Source organism: Acanthochromis polyacanthus, chromosome 4, assembly GCF_021347895.1.
Source record: "Acanthochromis polyacanthus isolate Apoly-LR-REF ecotype Palm Island chromosome 4, KAUST_Apoly_ChrSc, whole genome shotgun sequence".
In the NCBI taxonomy this organism is placed as follows: Eukaryota; Metazoa; Chordata; class Actinopteri; family Pomacentridae; genus Acanthochromis; species Acanthochromis polyacanthus.
The window spans coordinates 7,223,802-7,247,651 of record NC_067116.1 but is presented as its reverse complement, the minus strand read 5'-3'; the positions used below and the strand labels follow the sequence as shown (position 1 = coordinate 7,247,651).

General features: G+C 36.2%; 1 protein-coding gene across 3 annotated transcripts in view; it reads left to right on the top strand.

Annotated features, from left to right (window-relative positions):
* The first annotated feature begins 20,169 nt into the window (after positions 1 to 20,169).
* The window catches only part of pex5la (peroxisomal biogenesis factor 5-like a), a 185,122-nt gene continuing 181,441 nt past the window's right edge, over positions 20,170 to 23,850 (top strand). For 2 of the 3 annotated variants that reach the window (XM_051947475.1, XM_022198054.2), the window contains exon 1: positions 20,170 to 20,620. In XM_051947475.1, the coding sequence (XP_051803435.1) occupies positions 20,600 to 20,620 (21 nt within the window). In that variant the 5' untranslated portion in view covers positions 20,170 to 20,599. The remainder of the gene's footprint in view (positions 20,621 to 23,850) is intronic. The other variant, XM_051947476.1, reaches the window with a different exon arrangement.

Here is a 23,850-nt window from a genome sequence, read left to right as displayed (position 1 = left end):
AAAACAGATAACTAAAGAGACAGATCAATAAATTCTGTCAAAAACTGAAAATCTTACAGCAAGAGTACCAGAAAAATATGCTAGGGATGGTTTAAGCTGTGAAAATGGTTATATTTTTTAATATATTGCATTTCTTTGATTTAAAAGCAGCAAAACTGTAATTTTATTGTCACACACTCTTAAAGAACATATTATATGTGCAAAAAATACACGTTTTTGATGTGGACAACAATGCATCTTGGGAAAAATCTGTAAAAAAAAAAAAAAGGGAAATCTTACAAGAGTTCCACATAAAATACATTAAAAATGGCAGAATGTTGCAATCTGAACCTGTTAAATGAGATATTAGCTGATTTAAATGTAGTAAAACTGTAATTTTATGATCACACACTTTTAAAAAGCAGATTTTTTTAAATACAAGTTTTTCATTAAATTTATACACTGCATGATGGGAAATTTTCTTTTTAAGTTACTTTTGTGAGTAAATGTCAAAACAAGGAGTTCTTACAACTTGATCCATTTTAATTTCTAAGGTGGTCTGAAAAGAAAACCAAGATTTTAAGTTTGATTAACTAGAAATGCGTACAACTCATATTTACGTTAAGCTAGAAAAGATCATTGGGCCTCATTCATGAACGCGTTCGTAGAAAAGCGTTCGTAAGAACGGCTTTAAGAACTCCCAAGAGAAAAGTACGTCGGATTCACGAAGCGTTCTTGACAAGCCAAATCTGTTCTTGGGAGGGAGATGCGCCGGATTCAAGAACAGTCTCTACGAACACCCTCCCCTCTCATTAACATGATATTTACATTGTATTGACTTGTAAATGTAAAAGGTACATCCTCTAAACTTCCTTATAAGGCAGCAGCAAGAGCGTGTTTGAGACACGTGAGCACTGGAGTGCAGGTGAAACTCCGCCCACCAGAGTGATGGTCATTTCTGGAGATGACAGAGCTTCAAACAGCCAATAAAGTCTGACCTGAGACAGCTAAACTTTTATACTCAGAAAGTGTGTGTGTCGTAATAAAACACCCTCTGCCTCTGCTGCAGTGACAGATAAAACTGCCCAGGCCATGTCCGCCTTGTCTCCTGGGTCAGCGCGCGCGTGCACACCGGGGCGCGTGCACGTGGCGGCGGTCATCACACGTGCACGTCATAGTGGTCATTGCGCTTGTACCTCCCACAGACCTCCAAACATGTTAATGTGACCAAGTGCAGCTTCAGATCTAAAATCTGATTTTGAGTTTAACTGGCACTGAACTATAAAACCATTGATCACTAAAATTCACTTAAATAAATCTAATTTTAAATTAAATAATTTGTGGTAATATTTGAATCATTTTAAGAAAGAAATTAAAATTTTTGGATCAGTTTTGACTGTAACAAAATTCTAAAAGAGCAGATTTTTTGTGCGTAAGAGTCCTCCTGAGTGTTCTTAGAATTTGTTCTTACTTTTAAGAACAGGTCAGTTAAGAACACATTCGAGAATGCCAAAAATCTTCTTAAAAAGGCTCTAAGAACAGATTTGTTCTTAAGAACGCTTCATGAATGAGGCCCATTGATTCTTTTGTGGTGTTGTATGGTGCAGCATCGCATTATGAATCTGTACAAACTGGGACTTTGTCTTAAAAACTGTCTAACAAAACCTGTCAAAAAAGGGAAGAGTTCCACCAAAAATACATGAAATAAATGGTAGAATATTGTAATCTCAATTGGTTAAATGAGATATTAGCTGATTTAAATGCAGCAAAACTGTAATTTTATGGTCTTACACTGTAAAAGAACAGATTATATTTGTAAAATAAAAGTTTTTGATGTGGACAGCAATGCATCCAGGGAAATCTGCTTATAAATTGAGCAAAATTAATATTTGCATTAAACTGGAAAACATAATCTGATTATTTCATGGTGCAGCATCTTGTTATGAATCTGCAGAAACTCTGTAGAGAAAACATACAAACTGGGGCATTTGTCTTAAAAATTCTATAACAACACCTGTCAAAAAAAAAGGGAAATCTGACAAGAATTCCACCAAAAATACATTGAAAACGACAGAATATTGTAATCTTAATCTTATCTGTTTAAAGAGATATCAGCTGATTTAAATGCAGAAAAATTGTAATTTTAGCATCACACAATGTAAAAGAACACATTTCTATTTGTAAAAATACACATTATTGATGTGGACAGCAATGCCTTCTGGGAAATCTGCTTATAAATAGAGCAAAATTAACATTTGCATTAAGCTAAAACACAAAAGTTCATTGTTCTAAGGGGTTTTACGGTGCAGCATCTCATTAGCCTAGCTGCGCTAGACAACCCTCGGCAACGAATTTAATTCTCTGCCAGGGTGGGCCTAGTTACCCTCCATAAGGCTCGAGGCTGGATTCTCCTAAAACTGGCCGGACCAATCACCATGAAGTGTAGAGTCAGAAGGCGGGCGTAACGAAGTGACGACAGAGGCGCGACGATTCTGACAGAAACAACCGGCGCACAATAAACAGTTATCTTTTGACTTGGCTTTGGCCACAGCCCTTAAAGATTTGAAGCTAAAATTCAACTTGAAAGATAAACAAAGGACGGCACTGAAGTGTTTCATTGAGAAGAAAGACGTATTTGGACTTACGCCGACGGGATATGGCAAATCCTTAATATACCAGTTAGCTCCGCTGGTTGGGAAGCTAATGGGACTTAGCCACAATCCGCCGGCACTCTAGGAACCACGTCAGCCTATTCGTTGCGCTGATTGGTTGTATACCTACCCAATTGCTGCAGAGTGATTTGATAGACAACCTTTTAGCCCGCCTCCCTCCCTGTCGAGCGGTCCTAGACCCTTGTGCCTTCAGAACATGGGTCTAGCGCGGCTAGGCTAGCATCTCATTAGAAATGTGCAGAAATTCTACAGAGGTGTTGTTAAAAACTCACTTGTTCACTTTTGCACCTGTTTTGTTTTCTGTCTTGAAGCACAAATACAACAAGGTGAGAAGCTGATTTTAAAAGGAAATAAGTGAAGGTCACAAAAAGTTCTGATTCTTGAGCTGCAAACTTACCCACGCCTACTGTACCATCAGGGGTCTGGGTGATGGTTTGTTTACACCAAATATTGACAGAAAGAATTTTTTCCAAAGACACTGAATGCCACATTGCAAACAAACAATGCTTCAGTCCTGCAGTATCCACGGTTACCTGACAAACCTTCTTCTGTATTTATCCTGGAGACTCTCTAAAAGCCCACAGAAGCCTCGGGGGGCACAAATGGATTAAATCTGTGATGAATATTCAGCTTTGGAGTCAGGCAGCTAAAAATAACTCAGCGGAGAGGTTGGTGTCACTTCATTAACCTCAGTGTTTGCACTGACCAGTGTGAAGTAACCTGTGCGCTAACTTCTATGGAGCTGGATTCTATAGGACTGCATCTTTAATTCAGTGCATCACGGGCCTTTTCTCGAGTTGCAGATATCATGAAATGTTTATTACGTGTGAAAGTAGATGGATCCTCACCTGGAGCTATAGGTGGTGGTGAGAAATAATAGAGCTGTGTGACTGTAGACCGTGTTATTCAGTATAACTGGAGAGGAAGACGTAGCTGTAGCATCTGAAGAAACAGATAAAGAGTGCAGGTGGGTCTATCCAGCATTTTCTCTTAGTATAATTGCAGCAGGTGAAAGAAGAAGCTGCTAACACTGGACAACTAACAGCTATTCCACCAATATGGTGGTGATTTGGAGAGAAGTGCTGCTGGTTTCTGTCAAACAACCAGTGCTAATGGAAGAAAGAAGAAACAAAGATGGAAGAATAATAACCAAAAATATGGCATAAAAAATCCAGCTCCAGGCACTTCAGGTGTGTTTGCAGAGTAAAAAGCTTTCATTTCAGAAGCCTGTTTTTAAGAATTTCCATTTTCTGGCTTCCTCGGTTGATTAGAGGTTCAAATATGAAGATTTATAGGGAATTTTTAGCCCCAGTTCTTTTTAAATTCATTGAAATAGTCAAATGAATGACATTTGATCATTCTAAGTGATCTTGGGATCAGATTTTTCCTCCAATAATTAGACAAAATGCCTGTATGTACAGTTCAGTGCTTTTTCTGAAAAGTTCTAGTGAAAAACATGAGTCTACCGGCTGCAACCCGGTCTCACGGGGATTCGTGAAACTGTCACGTAAGTTTTAGTTTCGGTTTCGTGCGCACCAACACGATTTCGTCATGTTTTTCGTGCCGCTCACCACGAAATGTTTTTCGCTGTGGTAATCACATCTGAAAGTGGTTTATACCGGCGGATTCATGACGATCTAAGCTGTCCATCGGCGTATACTGCTTGTGTGATTGTGTTTGCGGCCGCCGGACATTCTTGAAATTCCTATGCAAATTGGTAAGTGTACCACCGGCTTATGGTTAGGTTATGGTTAGGGTTATGGTTAGGGTTATGTTTAGGAACGATGTCATGCAAAATATAGCGTTGGATTCGCCACGGTTTTACATTAAAAATATAATATACACATTCTTTTGAAATACGTTCTGAGTGGCACGAAAAGTCCGCCGTTTAAAATACATTGGTGCGCATTTCGTGGTGAGCGGCACGAAAAACATGACGAAATCGTGTTGGTGCGCACGAAACCGAAACTAAAACTTACGTGACAGTTTCACGAATCCCTGTGAGATCGGGCTGGTCTACCATATGTGCAGGTTCCAGATCTAGAGCTCTTGATTTCTTCTTTGGTCTTGGAGAATGACTTGTTCTTGGCTATATTCATCAAATATAGCATAGACGACATTCTTGTAAATAAAAGGAGCTGCTCCAGTCCAGGAAAACCCAGAAAGGTTCTTATAAATGAAGAAGAAAACTGTGAGGATCCAGTTCTTTGTGGTTCTGGAGGTGGGCTCGAAGAATGAAGAGTTTCATTGAAGTAGGAAGCTTGTAAAGGCAGTTTCTATCTACAAATATAGGAAGTGTTTATTAGGGATTGCCTCCAGTTTCTCTTAAATTCATCATTGCTATGGTCAAATGAAGGGAATTTGGTCAGTTTAAGTTCTTGTGGGATCATATCTGTCATCAAACCAAGTGACTATATGTAAAACTGTTTTTAGTTCTTGTTCTTAAAGTTATTAAACATCAAAGAACAGTCTGGCATTTGTGCGGGTTCCAGATCCAGAAGTGTTTCGTCCACAATAGCGCTCTTGGTGTCATCTTTGGTCTTGCAGAATAACCTGTTCTGGGCCATATTCTTCAAGCAAAGTGTACATGACATTTTTGTGAACAAATGGAGCTGTTCCAGTTCAGGAAAACCCAGAAAAGTTCTTATGAAGGATATCAGTTGCTGGTTTCTGTCAAACTACCGGTGCTAATGGAAGGAAATAATTAAAAAAGGAAGAAAAAGAATTACAACCAAAAAAATGGCATAAAATCCAGGTTTATGTGCTCGGGATGGGCTTGAAAGTAAAAGGTTTTATTATAAGACAGGGAGTGCCTTTGAAATTTCATTGCATTGCTGAGTAAAATAAGTACAAAACAAGAAAGGACCATCTAAAAACAGATAAAAATAGCAAAACATGTGAGATTAGGGAAAACTCATCATATTTCTGAGGCCATGTTCTGTTTTCTGTCATCCTCCACTAACAACAGGATCAAATCTGAGGAACATTTATTGAGAATATCTCTGATGAACGTTGCATAACTTCAACAACTGCAGCTCCACTGCATTTCTCTATTAATGCATAATAAACTCCACTGTTTCCAGTTAATCCCATCAGAAAGGGTTGGAGACGATAATGCACTCAGAGGTACAACCAGACAGAGAATCACACACATTCACACTTCATAAATCATTTGACTTCCATGCCTCTAGATTTTGGGCACCAGTTACTAGCTATAACAATAGGCTATAAGGATGGTACACAATGCAGGATATAAACACAAATATATTACTTCCTATAGCAAATACTTTGAAATGTATTGATTTAGTTACATTGAGAAGTAAAGAAATTATGGATTTAGGAAAAATGTTCATTTTAAAAAGCCATTTGCACCATTAAAAGTTGATGTTTATCAGTTTGTGTGACAGTCTGGCTCTCAAAATGAGCACAACTATAAAGCAATTTAAGAAAATATACACAAAAGACTGAAAAATACAATAATGGAGAGCAGGAAATGTGTTCTTGGGGTTTCTAAAGAGGCATAGAAGTAGAAGGTTTGATCCAAACAGGAAACATGTACAGACATGCAGCTGGTAGAAGTTAAGTTCATTTTACTCATTTTCAGACATTATTTTCTGCAGTTCTCCAGTTTAATTAAGCTTTTATCGAAAGAGACGTACATCTGACAGTAGATCCAACACAAGCCAGGACTAGTCAGGAGAAAACAGCCTGGATAAGAGCCATAATATCAGAATAGACCGAAACGTTTACATTTTTTGACCAAATTTACACCATCACAGAGCTGGTCTGCATTCTTCAATGACAGCAGGGTTGTAGCATCAATTGTAGAACAAAACAAGGAAGAGCATCATGTTTTCCTCTGATCATCTAACACACAGCAGGTAAACAAGTCTTTCTTTTACACTCGGTGCTCCTCTGATTGTGTAGAGTTCACCTTTGGCATTAGCTAAAGAGCCCCCGTAATAAAATACAAATAATCTCCGGCGCTGCAGTAATTGACCTTGCCACAAACAGCAAAGTGTGCAGATAAAAGCGGAGCCACCGAGGGGTCAACGCCGTTTGAAGGCACTCAACGCTCCTCTTTCATCGGCCGCGACTAAACGCAGCACAGGCAGGCGGCCATATTTGCATTCTAAACAATCGACGGGCAGCGATATCAAAGCGGCCCTTGATCTACTTTTGTGTTCATGAAGAAAATCCCGTGTTTGCTGGTAAACATAAATACTTCTTTGCATGAATATTTGGTTAATCCGGAGCGCTTCGGCTGACGAATGGGATTTCTGCCTCCTGCTCATCTGAGGGAATATTTAAGAAACATGAATTATGAATCCCGCACGGATAACGGCGGTAATGAAGCCGGCAGAACAACTGGATAGGGTACATATTTAAACAGGCTGCTGCCTTTGTGGACATGTCATCTGGGCATTAAAGATTCAGACGCCGTGATAACCCGACGTTAGAGGGCTGCAGGCCGAGCGCAGAGCATTATCTAGTCAGCGTTATGGCGCTGATGATGCTCGCAGGAAAGCAGAGCTGGCGGGGGGAAGCTGACGGGACGGCACATGTAAGCTCTGCTGGGAGGCGTCCACAATGCCTCTGCAAACACTTCAGAACGCCCCGGACTGTTGGGGTTGCACCTTTATTCACTCACATGTGGAGGCTTCAAACAGACATGCAGCCTTAGCATTAGCTCAGTTAGCATTAGCATCTAGAAATAAAAATTTCACAGTTACAGTTCCACTCACCTCCACAGTTACCAGCTAATCCCATCAGAAATGGGTCGAAGCCCATAATGCGCTCAGAGATACAGCCAGACTCACAGAATCACAACACATTCACACTTTAAACTAACTATAGTACCTAAAAAGCTATGAGGATAGTACATAATACACTCAACAAAAATATAAACGCACCACTTTTGTTTTTGCTCCCATTTTTTATGAGATGAACTCAAAGATCTAAAACTTTTTCCACAAACACAATATCACCATTTCTCTCAAATATTGTTCACAAATCTGTCTAAATCTGTGATAGTGAGCACTTCTCCTTTGCTGAGATAATCCATCCCACCTCACAGGTGTGCCATATCAGATGCTGATTAGACACCATGATTAGTGCACAGGTGTGCCTTAGACTGCCCACAATAAAAGGCAAAGTTAAACTTACTTGTTTTCAGACATTATTTTCTACAATTCCATTAACTTTTCCAAAGTGACGTATCCATAAAAAACCTTCAAAAGCCAAAAAAAAAAACAGTCATTATCTTGTTTAAGATTCTCAGAGTCTGGATACATGTTTTTTTTCAATAATAATTAGTTCTATGACCTGAATGTAATGTTGATGCATGAGAGGCTCAGAGTGCCTCCATGTAAGCAGGCATTACAGTAAACAGTGACCAGTCTATTAACATAACCAGTAATAACAGTGATTTTATTATTCGGCACATTTAACAGGAAGCTGATGGATTCCTTAAGAACCAGCTCAGAGGGACGCTGCTCGTTGGAGTGTGAACTGGTACGAGGCGTCCGCCACTCCACATCATTTGACATCGTTTGTTTGCTCTATTAGCTTTTTGTCGTCTCCTCTGCAGCTCCATGGCTCGCTGCTAATGACTCGTCCTCCAAACAGCAGATTAGAAGTTCGTGTGGCAGCGACACCGAATGAAATAAATAAATAAATAAATGACATGTTCCCTGAGGTGACCTGATGGAGGAAGGAGGAAGTGGTTTCCGGGTGTTGGTTTGCTGCCGGAAAAAAAAAAAGAGATGATGTCACGCAGTTTCATTGTTTAAGATTCTTTACATCACATTTGACAAAACTCAACTAATATTTGCTTTTTCTGCATTATGATTGTATCATGTCCATCATTTAACACTATGGGGCGGCAAAATAACACATAATGCATTTCGCAACAAACTGGACGGTGAAATGGCGAACGACAAATCGCAAAACTGTGAGCAACAATTTGAAATATTAGCGTCGTTGTTTAACGGAAGAGTTTTTAGGCAATAATATAGTTGTTTAACATGTTGATATGGGGTCGGTATTTCAAGTTTTTCAAATCTTATTTGAAAATTTGCTACGTTTGCGGAGATCCGCAGACGGGACCGCTATCTGCGGCTTCCTCTTTGTCTGCGGTGGTTAAATATGAGAAATAAGCCTGAGCAAATCTGCTTGGCGGGAGGCAAAATTCATATTAAAAACTGTTTAACTTCACTTTAATGTTTAAAATGAGAGCTGAAAGTGTACTATTGACCATTGTTTTGTCTCGATCGTGCATGTCTTCTACTTGTTATACTGGTGAATGCTGTGCATTTTAAGTAACATGCGCTATTTTAATAAAGGGATGACCGAGGAAAAGAGAGCCCTCATTGAGTGGCGAGCCACTCATGAGAGCCTTTTTCTGGGTGAAAGGAACTCCTCCAGATGTGGATGGGAGTATCATTTTGTCAGTGCAGAAACGAATGGTTGACGTCACGAGTGCTACGTCCATTTATATATAGTCTATGAAGCAGAGTAATGAGGAACGAATGAAAGGTTCTCTGCTGCTGCTTAGGTTTAATATACAGTATATTCGCTTCAAACATCGGTTATTGGCTTTTTTTGATCATCAGTAATCTGTTTCAGCCCTGAAACCCATATCATTCTGGCCCAATCCAGTTGATTTCTTCAAGAACCTACAAGAGACTTCCAGGAAGTTAGCTTCTCTCACAGTGGCTAAGGCTACGCTAACAGCTAATAGCTAGCAGCTGGCAGCTAAGTTAAAAGAAACAGTCTGGAAAACAATAACTAATAAAGCTTTAAGAACTGGACCTTAGTGGACAATAACAATGATAAAACAGTGAAATATGAAGAAAACAAAGAACATCAGGAGACAAACTGATCAATCTCAGTGGATCCACACAAGCAGAGGAGATGATTTAATCACTCCAATCTCTATTTTACATATTCAGGTACAGTCACCCTTATTAATGAAGAAGTCTAGTTAGGAATGGCAGGTTTTCTGCTATAAAATGCTGTTTAAAACATTACAGTCAACAGAAATCGACTTCAAATGTAAGTTATCACCCATTTTTGATCATCAATAATCCAAATCAGCCCTAAAAACCCACGTTGTTCGATCCTGATCCAGTTGATTTCTGCTGAAGCTCCTATGATTACAATGACCTTGATGACTGAAGAATCTACACAGACAAGAAAGCAAATAAAAACACGTGAGGTTAAGGACGTGAAAGACGTTTCATTTCAGAGTCTTCAACCATCCATTGAAGCAGAAAGACGGATTCTTCCCCTAAATACGACAACAACTGTAACTCCACGTTCTTTGTCTCATCTGCTCTAAATGGGCCACTTTGAGATTGCAGCGTGACACCGACTGACTCCCTCCAGCAAACAAAGCGTGACGCCGCCGTCGCCTCGCTCCACAAACACACCACAGTCGGACTGACAAATAGCCGAGGACAGAAGCCTGCAATTTGTGTTTGACGGTGGATGGAGGTGCAGAATTGGGTCGACTGACACAATCTGTGACCCGCTGCTTCCTAACTACCGGCTGTCTGGAAACCACTTGTGGAGAAATGACAGTTGTAGGCCGAGCGGAGCGATGTGGATTGAAGCCGACATGTTGTTTAATGATGTGGATGGAGAAGCTACCAACGGTTAAATAAAAACCCCCTCGGCTCCTCCTGAGCTCTGTCCAGATGTTCAGCTGTGACGTCGGCTGATTCAAGATACATGAGGGGAAAATGGAGGGTTTAATTTTTAATCTGCACATTTGTCAGGTGAATATTTGATTCAGCCGTGCTAATAATGGGCTCAGCAAATGGATCTCATCTTGACCACCCAGTTTTCAATTTATTCCTGAAATTCAGATGATACATCTTCAACTGTAAAGTCAGAGATCAGCTCATTCCAACACATTCTTATATTTATCATAATTTAGAACTCAGTGTCCTGAAATGCTGCTGCACTGATTTGTATTTGAAGAGTTCATTTGCAAAAACAGGTAACTCCGTTTTCAGAAAACTCATTTTTTATTGTTTACTTGAGATAATAATAATAACACTGGCAATTTATTTTTCTCTGTTTTGTCATGTATTTTTCTACCGAGTCAAATCCACTCAACTTCAGTTTGATTGAGATTATCTCAAGTAAACAATAAAAAAAAAGTTTTCTGAAAATTTATCAAAATGGAGTTATCTGTTTTTTGCAACTAACTCTTCATTTCCAGATGTGATCAAGTTACCATGGCAATCTAGCTGTGCAGCATCAGTTACCATGGAGGTCAAGCTCCACAGCATCAGTTACCATGGAGGTCAAGCTCCACAGCATCAGTTACCATGGAGGTCAAGCTCCACAGCATCAGTTACCATGGCAATCTAGCTGCTTAAAAATAGAAACACCTTCATCATACTAAAAACTCCAACTTTCAGCCATGATGCTTGTTTCTGAGTACACCTAACTTCTACAATGTTTACTGTGTTCTTCATATTGATTTATTAGCACATTAGCATGCCATTTATTTAGGCCTGCTGAAGCTCATGAGACGTCTTTAGTTCTGCAGGTATCTGACCAAATTATGGACATTTGAAATTTCTTAACAGATGGTGTTTAAAGTCAGGGGATCACCGAAGTCATTCAGATTCATGCTTTGGTGAACATGTAAGTCTGTACATACGTAGAGATACTCCAAAGATACCTCGACCTGATGCTAGAGAAAACATCAGAGGATCACTAGAATCATTAGGACACAGTAATGACAAAATGTTTAATTGTTCTCTCCATATTTTACAAAAAAAAAAAAAAAACATCCTCATGATGGCCCAATATTAAAGTTAGGGACAACAAAGTGGTTACGGTTCATCCTGAAGGAAACATGAATGTCAGTTTGTCAAAGAGTTTAAGACAATTTATAGACTGAAAACAGAAAATTTAACCTCAAAGTGAGAGTTCAGGGAATGTCAGGAGAGTCACCAAGTTCAGTAAACTTTAACCTCAGAGGATCATTGATTTAATTGCTGTTGTTTTTTTTTTTGAGGAGTTGCTCCATTCCTCATGCACTAAATACATAATTTCTTCTCTACATCACACTGACAGAATTTATTTGCATGAACTCCAAATGTTTGCATCAGATTTCAAGACTTAAAGGAACATAAAGACAGATTAATTTCAGCTCAACTTTTCCCACCACTGAGCTAAACACACCTTTAGATCTCTACTTTTCTTTCTTAGTAAAGAATTTTAAGCTGTTTTTAAAAACTATTATTCCCATGTCACAGAAAAACATGCAACTTATGACCTTTGATGCCAATTTTAGATTTTTTTCTCCTTTTTTTTTGCTTCCACAGTTTCCTGCTCAGTATTCATGAGAGCTCAGCTCCTCTCTTTCAGCCGCTACGTTTCCGTAACAGATAAAACATTTTCAATTTGACTGAAATCATTTGTCTGTCAGGGAGCAGCGGCCGGCTGGCTCCTGGTGTGGACGAGTAATTCCCCTCATCTTAACATTAATTATGTCCTCCGTGTGTCTGTCAACACCAGGAGATCGATGGACGAGGGAGTTTACAAGAAAAAACTGTCGGACGATCTAAAAATAGACCCAGAGGCCGAGCATGAATGTGTGATCATTATCATTGATAAAACACTCGGTGGAGACGATGGAGGAATTAGAATATCCTGCTGCTGGATGAAACACAGAAACCTGCAGCAGGTAATCAGGAGGATTTCTGACCTGGAGGTTGGATTTGTTTTCATCTGAGGCTTGAAGAAAATCAAAACACAGCAGATCTGGAGGACTACTGAGCTGCTGAACAGGACGAGCTCTGCTGCTTTCTATGGAGGAAAAGATGCAAATCATTACAATGACAGCCTGGGAACTCATGCAAAAGAGTTTTTTACCCACCGAGGTCTAAAGCTGCACTACTCTTGGTGAAACATTTAATTCTCTTCAAGTGGAAACAACTTGTCCTCCGTCACATAAAAGCTGGTTGAAAGAGATTCTTTATTGTTTCAGTTTTTTTTTAAATTAATACAACACTCAAAGACCATATTGAGTGTTTTGCTCATGTAGCTGCAGCATACAGTAGCTGCACTACTTCTTATTCAGTACAGTTCTTTGCCTTTACTGATTTAATTTATTTAATTTATCTGATTTATTTATTCAATTTTTAAAATTTATAATATTTAATTTTGTTTATTTAATTTATTGTAATTAATTAATTCATAAATTTTAATATTAATTTTCTATTTTATTTATCTATTTATTTTGTATTTATTTATCTATCTATTTACTTATTTATTTTTTGTACAATTTGTTTAATTTATGCTATTCAATTTAATTTAATGTTTTATTTATTTAATTTTTATTCAGTTAATTAATTAATTAATCAATTTATTATATATTTTCCTATTTTTACAGCTCATTGCCATTATTTATTGTGTATTATAGTGTATAGATACTGGATGGATGGATGTTTTCCTATTTTCTTTTTTTTTTTTAATCTGTTTTGTACTTAGATATATATTGTTCCGCATTCGTTGCGGCGAGCAAAGAAAAAATTTCATAGTATGGGGAAGCATGTTTCTTTACTGTGCATATGGTACTGAACTCTGGACGTTGAAGTCCTGGAAGCTGTTAATGGAATTTCTGAATAAGGTTATAATCTGGTCAAATAACACCAAGTTTCAGTTTGTTTTTGATGGGAACCTAATTAATTTTACTCTGCTGGAGACATCAATGGCTATGATGTAAAACACCTTTGTTAAACAAACAAAGAAAATTATGAAAAATAAATTAAAAGGATGCATGAACTGACATTTTTTTGTAAGAAAAAAAATGACTTTAGACATAAATTTTGCTAACTGAAAAACTCGAGAGTCATAGAAGGTCCAGAGGTCAATAAAATACAGATGACAAAAATGCCAAATATCAGCCACAATAATCTGCCAGTCAGATAATCTGTTCATCTCTACTGTTAAACTAAACTACCAAACTCTTCGGTCAAACATAAAGTGAAGGGAGCAACACCTCTGCTTTTAATGTGGCTAACAAAATGAATTTAAAAGTTTGAGCAAAATGCAAAGAACAAGCTGAGGAAATGAGGCATCAGAACACATTAGCTTAGAGCTATGAGGAACCACAGAAGACAACGAGCAGCTGCTGTTAGCATTAGCTACATATTCACATGAAAGACAACGAGACACATTAAGATGGGCTACTAACCTTAAATCACAGCGTCCTTGACTCTCACTTTGGTCGCAGATTTAAACTCCAGGTGTGGTGATTGCTGATTGGTGGAGGGAACTAGGCAGCAGTCCAATCAGGTAGGAGGGTAGACAGAGAGAAGCATGAAGTCACAAATCAAAGTCAACTTTATTGTCAGTCCTGCCATTCATACTGGACATAGACTGGATTTAAATGTTGTTTTCCTCAGAACCCAGTGCAAACGTGCAAAGCATAGTAGAAAAAAACTAAAAAGACAAACAAGAAATTCAGAAACAAGAAATGAAATGTGATGATAGTGACCTTGAGTTTCCCTCTGGATTAATAAAGCATCCATCCATCCATCCATCCATCCGTGTGGTAAAATAAATGGGAAAACAAGAAGCAGTGAGGGCCATAACACCTGCAGAAGTGACAGACTGAAAAAAAAAAGAGTTAAAATAGGACTGTTGGAAAGCACAAATTTCATACTCCAGCACATATTACAACAGAAATTCTCTTGCTGATATATAAAATATAATGTGAATTTTGTATCTTTATTATTACATTTTCTTTTATAACTGTAAAATATACCACAAGTAAAAATGCACTAAACTGAAGAAATGCACCATAAAATGTCAAATGCTAACAATAAAAACATGCAGTAAATGAGGAAATTAAAGACAGGTGGACATAAAGCGCTCACCTTTTTATTTTTCTCCTCATTTATTCCAGTGGCTGCAGACAAAACTGAACTTACAGTTGATTATTTGTCTGATGTAAGCTGCAGCTTGTTTAAAAATAAAAAACCTGTCCTGAGTTTCTTCCTTGCAGCATCCATTTTGTCCTGGAGGTTAAAGAGGAAACGACCTCCAGAGCTGCTCTTTTATTGGTTCACTTAGTAGGCGGGATCTCAGATATGATTGGATAATTGATATGTCCTGATTGGCCAGTTTAAACTGTAAATATATATATGAGTGTGCTGGGACAGGAAATGGTTTGTTTTGGATGCAGTTTGACAAAGTTTTCTTCTAAGTTTTGTTTTCTTTTGCTATTTTCTTTTCCTCTTTGCTGTTTGTTTTGGAACAACTTCCTGTTTTCCAGCACTTTTTTATTTAGTCACCTAAATGCTCATCCTCCACATGTCTCCTCTGTGCATCTCAACCATGATTTCAGCACAGTAAGTGTTAAAATCACAAGTTTAACCCCCTAAACTCTCCTGAAATCACCACTTCTGTCCCTTTATTGCCTGTCATCCTGCTGGACACACAGGAGATTAAATTACTCCACCTTTCTGGCTTCCAAAACCATTTTTCCTGCACAGAAAGCAGAGAAAAGATGCACTTTCTGACCAACTTCTGTTATTTTATCCAGTTAACATTTTGCACTGAGTGTTCTTGTGGCTGTTTTGTCTTTTATTCCAGTGTTTAACTGCAAGGAAGAAAATGCAAATGTCAAGATGGACGCATTAATGAAATAAGTTCCAGAACTTTATTCAAGCATCAGTTTGCTGCTGCTGACATTTTCATTTGACCCGTGACTGTATATATTCTGCATAGAAAAAAAACATCCAAACACCGAAACAGAATTTTTTTGTCATAAATAGTTGGAAGAGTTTCTGGAGTTTCTGTTTTTAAATGTGCTGTTAACATAACTGAGGTTTTACAATATTTTAGTCGTATAAAATTCGGTGCAGTTTATGAAATAAAAAGTTTTCTAACATCTGTTGGTCCCCTTACACTAGGTCTTTGCTGAATGAGCATATCCGTTTGTGTTCCAGACACGTCTTTTTGTGGTTGCTTTGTGTCTCTTTGTGGTTGTTTTGTATCTTTTTGTGGCGGTTTTGTGTCTTTCAGTGGTTGTTTTGTGTCTCTTTGTGGTTGTTTTGTATCTTTTTGTGGCGGTTTTGTGTCTTTCAGTGGTTGTTTTGTGTCTCTTTGTGGTTGTTTTGTATCTTTTTGTGGCGGTTTTGTGTCTTTCAGTGGTTGCTTTGTGTCTCTTTGTGGTTGTTTTGTATCTTTTTGTGGCGGTTTTGTGTCTTTCAGTGGTTGTTTTGTGTCTCTTTGTGGTTGTTTTGCATCTATTAGTGATTGTTTTGTCTCCTTTTGTGGTTGTTTTGTTTCTCTTAGTTGTTGTTTTTTGTCTTTCTGTGGTTATTGTGTGTTTATTAGTCATTGTTTTGTGTCTTTTTGTGGTTGTTTTGCATCTATTAGTGGTTGTTTCGTGTCTTTTTGTAGTTATATTATGTGTCTTAGTCATTGTTTTTTATCTTATTGTGGCTATTTTGTGTCCATTAGTTGTTGTTTTGTGTCTATTAGTCATTGTTTTGTGTCTTTTTGTGGTTGTTTTGAGTCCGTTCGTGGTTGTTTTGTGTCTTTTTGTGGTTGTTTTGCGTCTATTAGTGGTTGTTTCGTGTCTTTTTGTAGTTATATTGTGTGTCTTAGTCATTGTTTTTTATCTTATTGTGGCTATTTTGTGTCCATTAGTTGTTGTTTTGTGTCTATTAGTCATTGTTTTGTGTCTTTTTATTTATTGTTTGGAGTCTGTTCGTGGTTGTTTTATGTCTTTTTGTGGTTATTTTGTGTCTTTTGGTGGTTGTTGTTCGTCTATTAGTGGACCAAAGCGGAAGATGCTTTCTCTTGAACAGTTTGGTGACAACCTTAAGGTTCTATTACAGGAACACTGAGAGACTTTAGTTTGGCCGTGGATCAGCTCCCCTTACATTAGGTCTTGGCTGAATGATCATAGTTTTTCATGTTCCAGACATACCAGGATGCATATTGAACGTTCTCTGGAAAAAGAACGATTTTCAGCATAATTGTGGAATTTCATGCAATGCCACAGAAAAATAAAGCTAGGATATCTTCTTGTTCTACAGTAAAGATTGATTCAAACTCATTAGCAGGTATTTTTCCTCCCTAAAGGCTTTATTAGCCTCCTGCTATTGATGCACTGCATCTACTGAGCATGTGCAAAGTGAAGGAACCATATGGTGACATATTATGTGAAAGAATATACAAGAATCCACCTCTAAGGTTGTTTCTAACACAGCTGCAGGTTTATATAATCTATATTATCCCATGGTGGACATCAATGTGCTCTTTTATGTCTGTTAGTATCAACATTGCAGATTCCCTTTGTATCTGATATTATGGAAAACATTTAAATTTTGCATGTAGGTTGAGTTTTCCTCAGTCAGGGGAGCAGAAAATACATAATAATTGGACTAAAACAGTAAATATTCCATATAAACACAGTGTTTTCTGTGTTCCTGCTCTCCCACGTACAGTTTTTTCTTATGTGATTGTTTCTTCCGCTAATTAGACGACCGGGAACAACAGCTAATTTGTTGGCCTCGTGCAGATACCACAGTATTGCCGACATCACATGTGTGTGTTCTTTTCTTCATTAATTAGGAAATTCTACCGTGTGCTGCATAATTATAATCAAGAGAGAACCAGGATCATGTGGAGGATCATTTACACGGAACAAAAACAATAATAAATCTACAGATATTTGGCAAACTGTTCTGTGTACATGATATTTATATAAAAGACTGTAAAGAAAATAAACATTTTTACAGATTCTCAGCATTTTGTTAAAGATAAACACTTTCAGCAATTTACCATTATTTGGCAGATGTTTTTTCATTGCTTTATTTTGATAAATTTCAGGTAATATCTTCTAAAATTACAGAAGAAAACAGTTTGCTCTTTTGCAATGTTTTACAGTATTTAAATTAGGCCAAAACATCATCGTTTTATAGATATTTGCAGTTACTTAAAAGAAAAAAAATACATATAAGAAGGACAAAAAATAGTTTGTCATTTATATTTTTTAAATTTTATTGCATTTTAGTGCATTTTATTTTTAATTTATTTACATTTATTTATTTACTTTTTAATTTATTTTTACAGTGCAAACTAATAGAACATTTTCTGTATTTCATTTTTTTATTGATGAAATTAAAACGTCTTTTGATTGCATATTTTCACATTTTCTAGTCATATTTCATAGAAGAGGGAAAATGTTTCTTTACTGTGCATTTGACAATAAACAAACTTTGTACAGGATTCACTGTTTTAAAAGTGTAATAAACTTACATAAAAAATAAATTTAAAGCTATCCTTCATAGCTCTTAAATCAAGTGAAAATCTTTCCTTTTCAAAAACTCTGCCATTATTTTTGACCAGTTTTTACACCACATTACAATAGTTCACTGTTTTCTAATTTTTAAAAATGTATTTATTATTTCTATTATTTTAAACCCTTGCTGTCAGACTGTCCACCTTTTCTAACATGGTTTTTATTATATTTATTTACTTAATTATGTATTCATTTTTACAGTGCAGACTTTCTTGATTTAGACTTAAATTAACTTAAATCATGTTTTTAAATTACAGGAGACTGTGCCAAAAGTTAAAAACAGTAATTTCTGTATTTTAATGATGACTCTACATTCAAAACATTTTTGTTTTTGCATATTTTTAGTGAAAAACACATTTTCTTTTGCAGGATTTTCCTCCATTTTCAAAGTGTTTTTAATCAGTGTTTACATCACATTACAGTGTCCCACTAGTTTATTAATTTGTTTCTCATTATTTTTCACCTTTTCTCAACATTTAGTAGTTTATTTATTTGTATTTACAGTGTAGACTCTGTTAATTAACAGATGACTAAACTTTTTCTTTTCTCTTCTGTCTAAACTACAGGACATTTTCTGTATTTTAATGATAGAACGACATTAAAAAGCATTTTTTGAGTGCATATTTAAAATGAATCACAGACCACTTTTTTGCAGGATTTTTTTTCAAGTGTATAAAAACTTGCATAAAAACAAAAATACATTTTTAAACAAGCTATTTTCATAGCATTGAAATCCAGCAAAAATCCTTATTTTACAAAAATTTGCCACATTTTATGAACCATTTTTTACACCACGTTACAATATTCCACTGTTTTGTAAAAATAAATAAATAAATAAATTTACTATTTTGCACTTTTGCTGCCAGATTTTATACCTTTTCCTAACATTTTTTATAACTATATTCTATTTGCTTATTTTTTTCTGTATTTATTTATACAGTGCAGACCTTCTCAATAAAAGATGATTTTTAAAAATATATTTTGTTTAATTATGGGAGAGTGTGTCTAAAGTTAAAACAGTAATTTCTGTATTTTATTCATGTCTCTACATTAAAAACAGTTTTTTGAGTGCGTAAGAAAAATGCATCACTTTTATTTGCAGGATTTTTTTTCATTTTTAACTTTTTTTAAAACTTTTTTTTACGTTTCGTAAAATTTACATAAATCAAGAATAAATTTTGACAAAAATTACAAAAGAAAGATGTTTTTAAAGTAAAAAATCATTATTTAACGAAACTGAACCATTATTTTTGACCAGTTTTTACAACACATTACAGTATTCCACTGTTAAATTTATATATTTATTTATGATTTTCATTATTTTTCACTCTTCCTACTGTAAAGTTAAAAACAGTAATCTCTGTATTGTTTTGATGACTCAGTGAAGTCATCAACATTGTACTGATGACTTCAAAAACAGTGAAAAACTGTTTTTGAATGCATATTTAAGTTATTTTTACGTATATTGAACACTGAAAAGCTCATCATTTTTATTTGCGGGATTTTTTTTATTTACATTTTTTTAAGTATGTAAAAAATTGCAAAAATGTAAAAAAAAATCAAGAATAAGTTTTGACTATAAAATTCCCCAAAAATCTATTTTCAAAGCATTAAAATAATAATAAAAATCATAATTTTTTACAAAAAATTGCCATTAATTTGTTGACCAATTTTTGCACCGCGCTATAATATTGCAGTGTTTTTTTTCAGCATGTATTTATTATTATTTTATTCTGCACCTTTTTTTTAGCCTTTTCCTTTTACAAGGATTTTATTCTATTTTACTTATTTTAAAAAAAAAATTATAGGAGAGTGCGCCTAAAGTTCAAAGCAGTAATTTCTGTGTTTTATTGATGATTAAAAACAGGGTTTTGAGTCCAGGATTTTTTTTATTTTTTATTTATTTAAAGTGTATAAAAACTTTTTTGTCTGCATTTATTCTGATTGTTTAACTCCACGGAAGGGGTGTCAACATTTTATGACGTTAATGCATATTTTAGTCTGGCAGCCAAATATTTGTGTATTTGTGTATAAAAACTTAACGATACATTTTACTCCTTAAACAAGCTTGAGATAAATCAGCTGCTCGTTTGTGTGTTTTGGTGGAGTTGGAGAGGAAACGCGCCGCTGAGCCTCCTGGTGGAGACGTCAGCTCCGGAGGAGGCACCAGAGGGCTGCTCAGACCGGAGAGGAGCTCTATAAGAGGAGAGGAACCGGAGGAGCGTCAGAACACCGGAGCCACGGCGGAGAGAGGAGCGGAGCTGGAGGCTCAGGATGAACAGCTGATCCAGAGCTTCTGTTTGCTCCTCCAACCGAGAATCCAGGGAGGAAGCTGCGAGGTGACACCATAAACTACAAAAAGATAAAAAATAAAAACAAAAAACAAAAGCAGAAAAGTGCGCTCCTACCGCGCGCATCCTGGATGAGAAGAAAGTGCGCGCTTCAGCACCTGAGGAGAGGACAGCTCCTCTGTCTGGACCTCCGGAACCAGAACCTCCGTCTGATCCCGCACCTCCTCCAGCCCCGAGCCCGGACCTGCAGGACGGAGCGGAGGAAGTGCAGCTGAAGATCCGCCACCGGGAGAGTCTGCGGGAGTCTCAATATGTACCAGGGGCATTTACAGGTAAGGAGCTGCGACCGGCCGACCGACCGAGAGCCGCTGCACGTCATGGGCGCTCGTGCACGGAGCCGTTCGAGGCTCACTCCGTACACGCTCACACGCACGTGCCGCTCGGCCGGCAGGTAAACAGCAGGTGAGAGGCTGCCGGGTCCGATCCTTGTAGTTTCACAACGTGCCTGGCGTGACGTCATGCAGCGTGACGTCAATTTTCACCCAGCAAAAGTAGAGTGAGTGGCTCCCGTAGACTCCAGTTACATCAGCCGAAAAAACGTGAGAATCCTGCAGGAAGTCAGAGTTGTTTTTGTGGGTTTTTTTTTTTTGTTTTTGTTTTTTTGTTTTTTTAGCATAGCAGCACATGAGGCAGGTGGTCGGTGACACCTCAGCTCCCAGACAGCTGATTATGTAAGAAAAGCTGCTCCTGAGTCAGTACTCCACCACAATTTAATATTTCATGATATATTGCTCAGGCAGTGGAAACGCATGACAAGGCGGTCAGCAGTTCTGGTCCGGAGTTCCTCAGATGCGTTTAAGGGTCAATGAAAAGTCTGTGAAACTGATGATATGATGAACCCTCAGATGCTCCAGTGATTGAACCCTGCACTCCTCCATAAGGGGGTCAAAAAAGAAGAGAATCGATGTGTTTTTATGACATTTTTGTGAAGGATAATCATCTATTGACACACAAGAATGATTTCATGTTTGAAATCTGTTTATTTTTCACTTTGTAACAGATTTTGAACATTTTTATTATTAAAAAATGAAGAATTTTGCACAGAGAGAACAGCACAGTACAAGAACATCCACGTCCATTTTGTTGACATTTTCCACTAATTTCCTCCAAGTTTGCATCACCTCTTGTTTTGGTATTACCAGTGATTTCTTTAAAAGTGTAAAGGTAACCTAAAAATATAAATATTGTAAATGGAATAACATCAGAAGCATTTTTTTTTTAGGAACAGCTGGAAAATGGAACAAAGATATTGCTAGAAAAGGACTAAACCAGCTCATTTTTGACCCACCGGAGCATCTAAGGGTTAAATAATTTAAAAAAAAAAACATAACTAAAGTCACTTTCTAATCCTCCATGTTTCATCCATACGAACACTTTCTGTGTTTCTCATCACATGCATGGACATCATCACACTGTGGGAGATGTTTGGAGGTGAAACCAGCTGATAGATGGAGGACAATGTAGCTGCTGATGAATGTAAAAGATCTGCTGGTTGCATGGATTCTCTTATGGTTTGGCCGAGACACACATTTACGAACGCAGTTGTGTGTGTGTGTGTGTGTGTGTGTGTGTGTGTGTGTGTGTGTGTGTGTGTGTGTGTGTGTGTGTGTGTGTGTGTGTGTGTGTGTGTGTGTGACCTGAGCTACCTGGATTGATGAGGAATGTCGTCACAAACAGACTGGAAATGATAGCAGCGCTGCTAATGTGGGGAATGGGAGGGGATTGTTGTTGAGCCGTCATAACTGCACAAAAAGACACACAATTTACAAACACTTTGTAAAACTCGACTAGTAATATCTCTGTTTTATACATATGTATTTTTAAAAACTATATATGAAGGACTGAAAAATGGTGAAAACTTTTTTGAAAGTTCTGACCATAAATGACACCATTTTTAATTTTTTTAATAGGATTTATATTCAGTAAAAAAAAAATCAATATTTTACAGATATGCATCATTATCTTTGACTGGATTTTACAGTTTCCACTATTTTTATTATTTTTATTATTTTGCACCATTACTGCCAGATTTTCAGTTTTGTAATTATTAATTTACATTTATTTATTACATTTTTTAGTGTATTTTTTGCATATTTTTTGTGCTTTTATTGTTTTGTTGTAGTTTTGTTGCAAAAATTCTTTTCACTTTGAACTGTGACAAACAGGCTGAAACTGTAAATAGCATTTACATCAAGAATCAGTATTTTTACAAATAGTAATCTAAAATTTAAATCAGCCAGAAAAATCATTGTTTTTACACATATTTGCTATTATTTGAGGAAAAAAATGTATATTAAAGATTGAACAATAGTGAACTTTTTTAAACTTCTGAATGACAATTTATACAATTTTTTCTACTTTTATAGTATTTAAAGCTGTCAAAATTATTATTTTAGAGATATCTACCATTATTTTTGACCAGTTTTTCCAGTTTTCACACAATTTGCCGTTACCTTTCACAGCTTTGTTTGCTCATTTACAAACAGTAAAATTACAGAAAAGAGTTCTTTTTTCAATTAAAAAGGTGAAAACAGATCAAAAAATCTAAATAACATTTACATCAGAACTAAACAAATTGTAATTTGTTCGTTTACAATGTTTTTTATTTTATTTTTTTACCGTTTTTAGGGAACAACATAATTATTTTAAAGGCATTCTCTGCAAATTACAGAAAAAAACTTATTTTCAATTTAAACAGTAAAAAATGACAAAAATCCTGTATATTAAATTCAAATAAAAATCTCTGTTTTTGCTAATATTAATGTCTTTTGTAATGTTTGAAAGTAAAAGTATATTTTTTATGGCATTTAAATCAGCCAGAAATAAAAATATTTTCTTGATATTTGCCTTTTTCTAAAATAAAAACTGTTTATGATGAACTGAAAAATAGTGAAATACTTTTTTCCACTGTAGTTTGTTGGTTAAACATAATTTCATTAGCAATCCTAAATCAAAAGATTTGCAAACTCTCATTTTTAAAAAAAAATAAAAGTTGAGTCCTAATAAAAGTTTTTTATCTCCTCATTTAGACAAACTTTTAAAGTTCCAAACATTTTGGTCGGCTGTGCTGACACAGTAACTCTGGAATCATCTTAATATTGTGCACATTTTTAACTCAAACATTTTGTTTTCAAGATTTAAATATCGTGTTCAAATAATCACAGTTTTGTTTGTTTTTTAAGTGACTTGCTGCCAATTTTGTTCTTGAATTCATTAATTTCTTGAAACTTCCTACATGAACAAAAACATGCAAAAAGACATGAACTGCTGGAAAAAATCTAGTTTGAGCAACTTTATTTTTCAAAATTTGTGCCTGTAATTAAGTTAATTGAGTAAGTAGCACTTAACAATCCTTTACAATAACTTAAATAAAGTAAATACTGATACTTGCATCAACTTAGTGGAATTTAAACTCAAATTCCTGTTAGTTGAATCAAAACTAAATAACACTTGAGCAACTTAATGCTTTCATTTTCCAACTTATAGATTTCTTTTTATATTT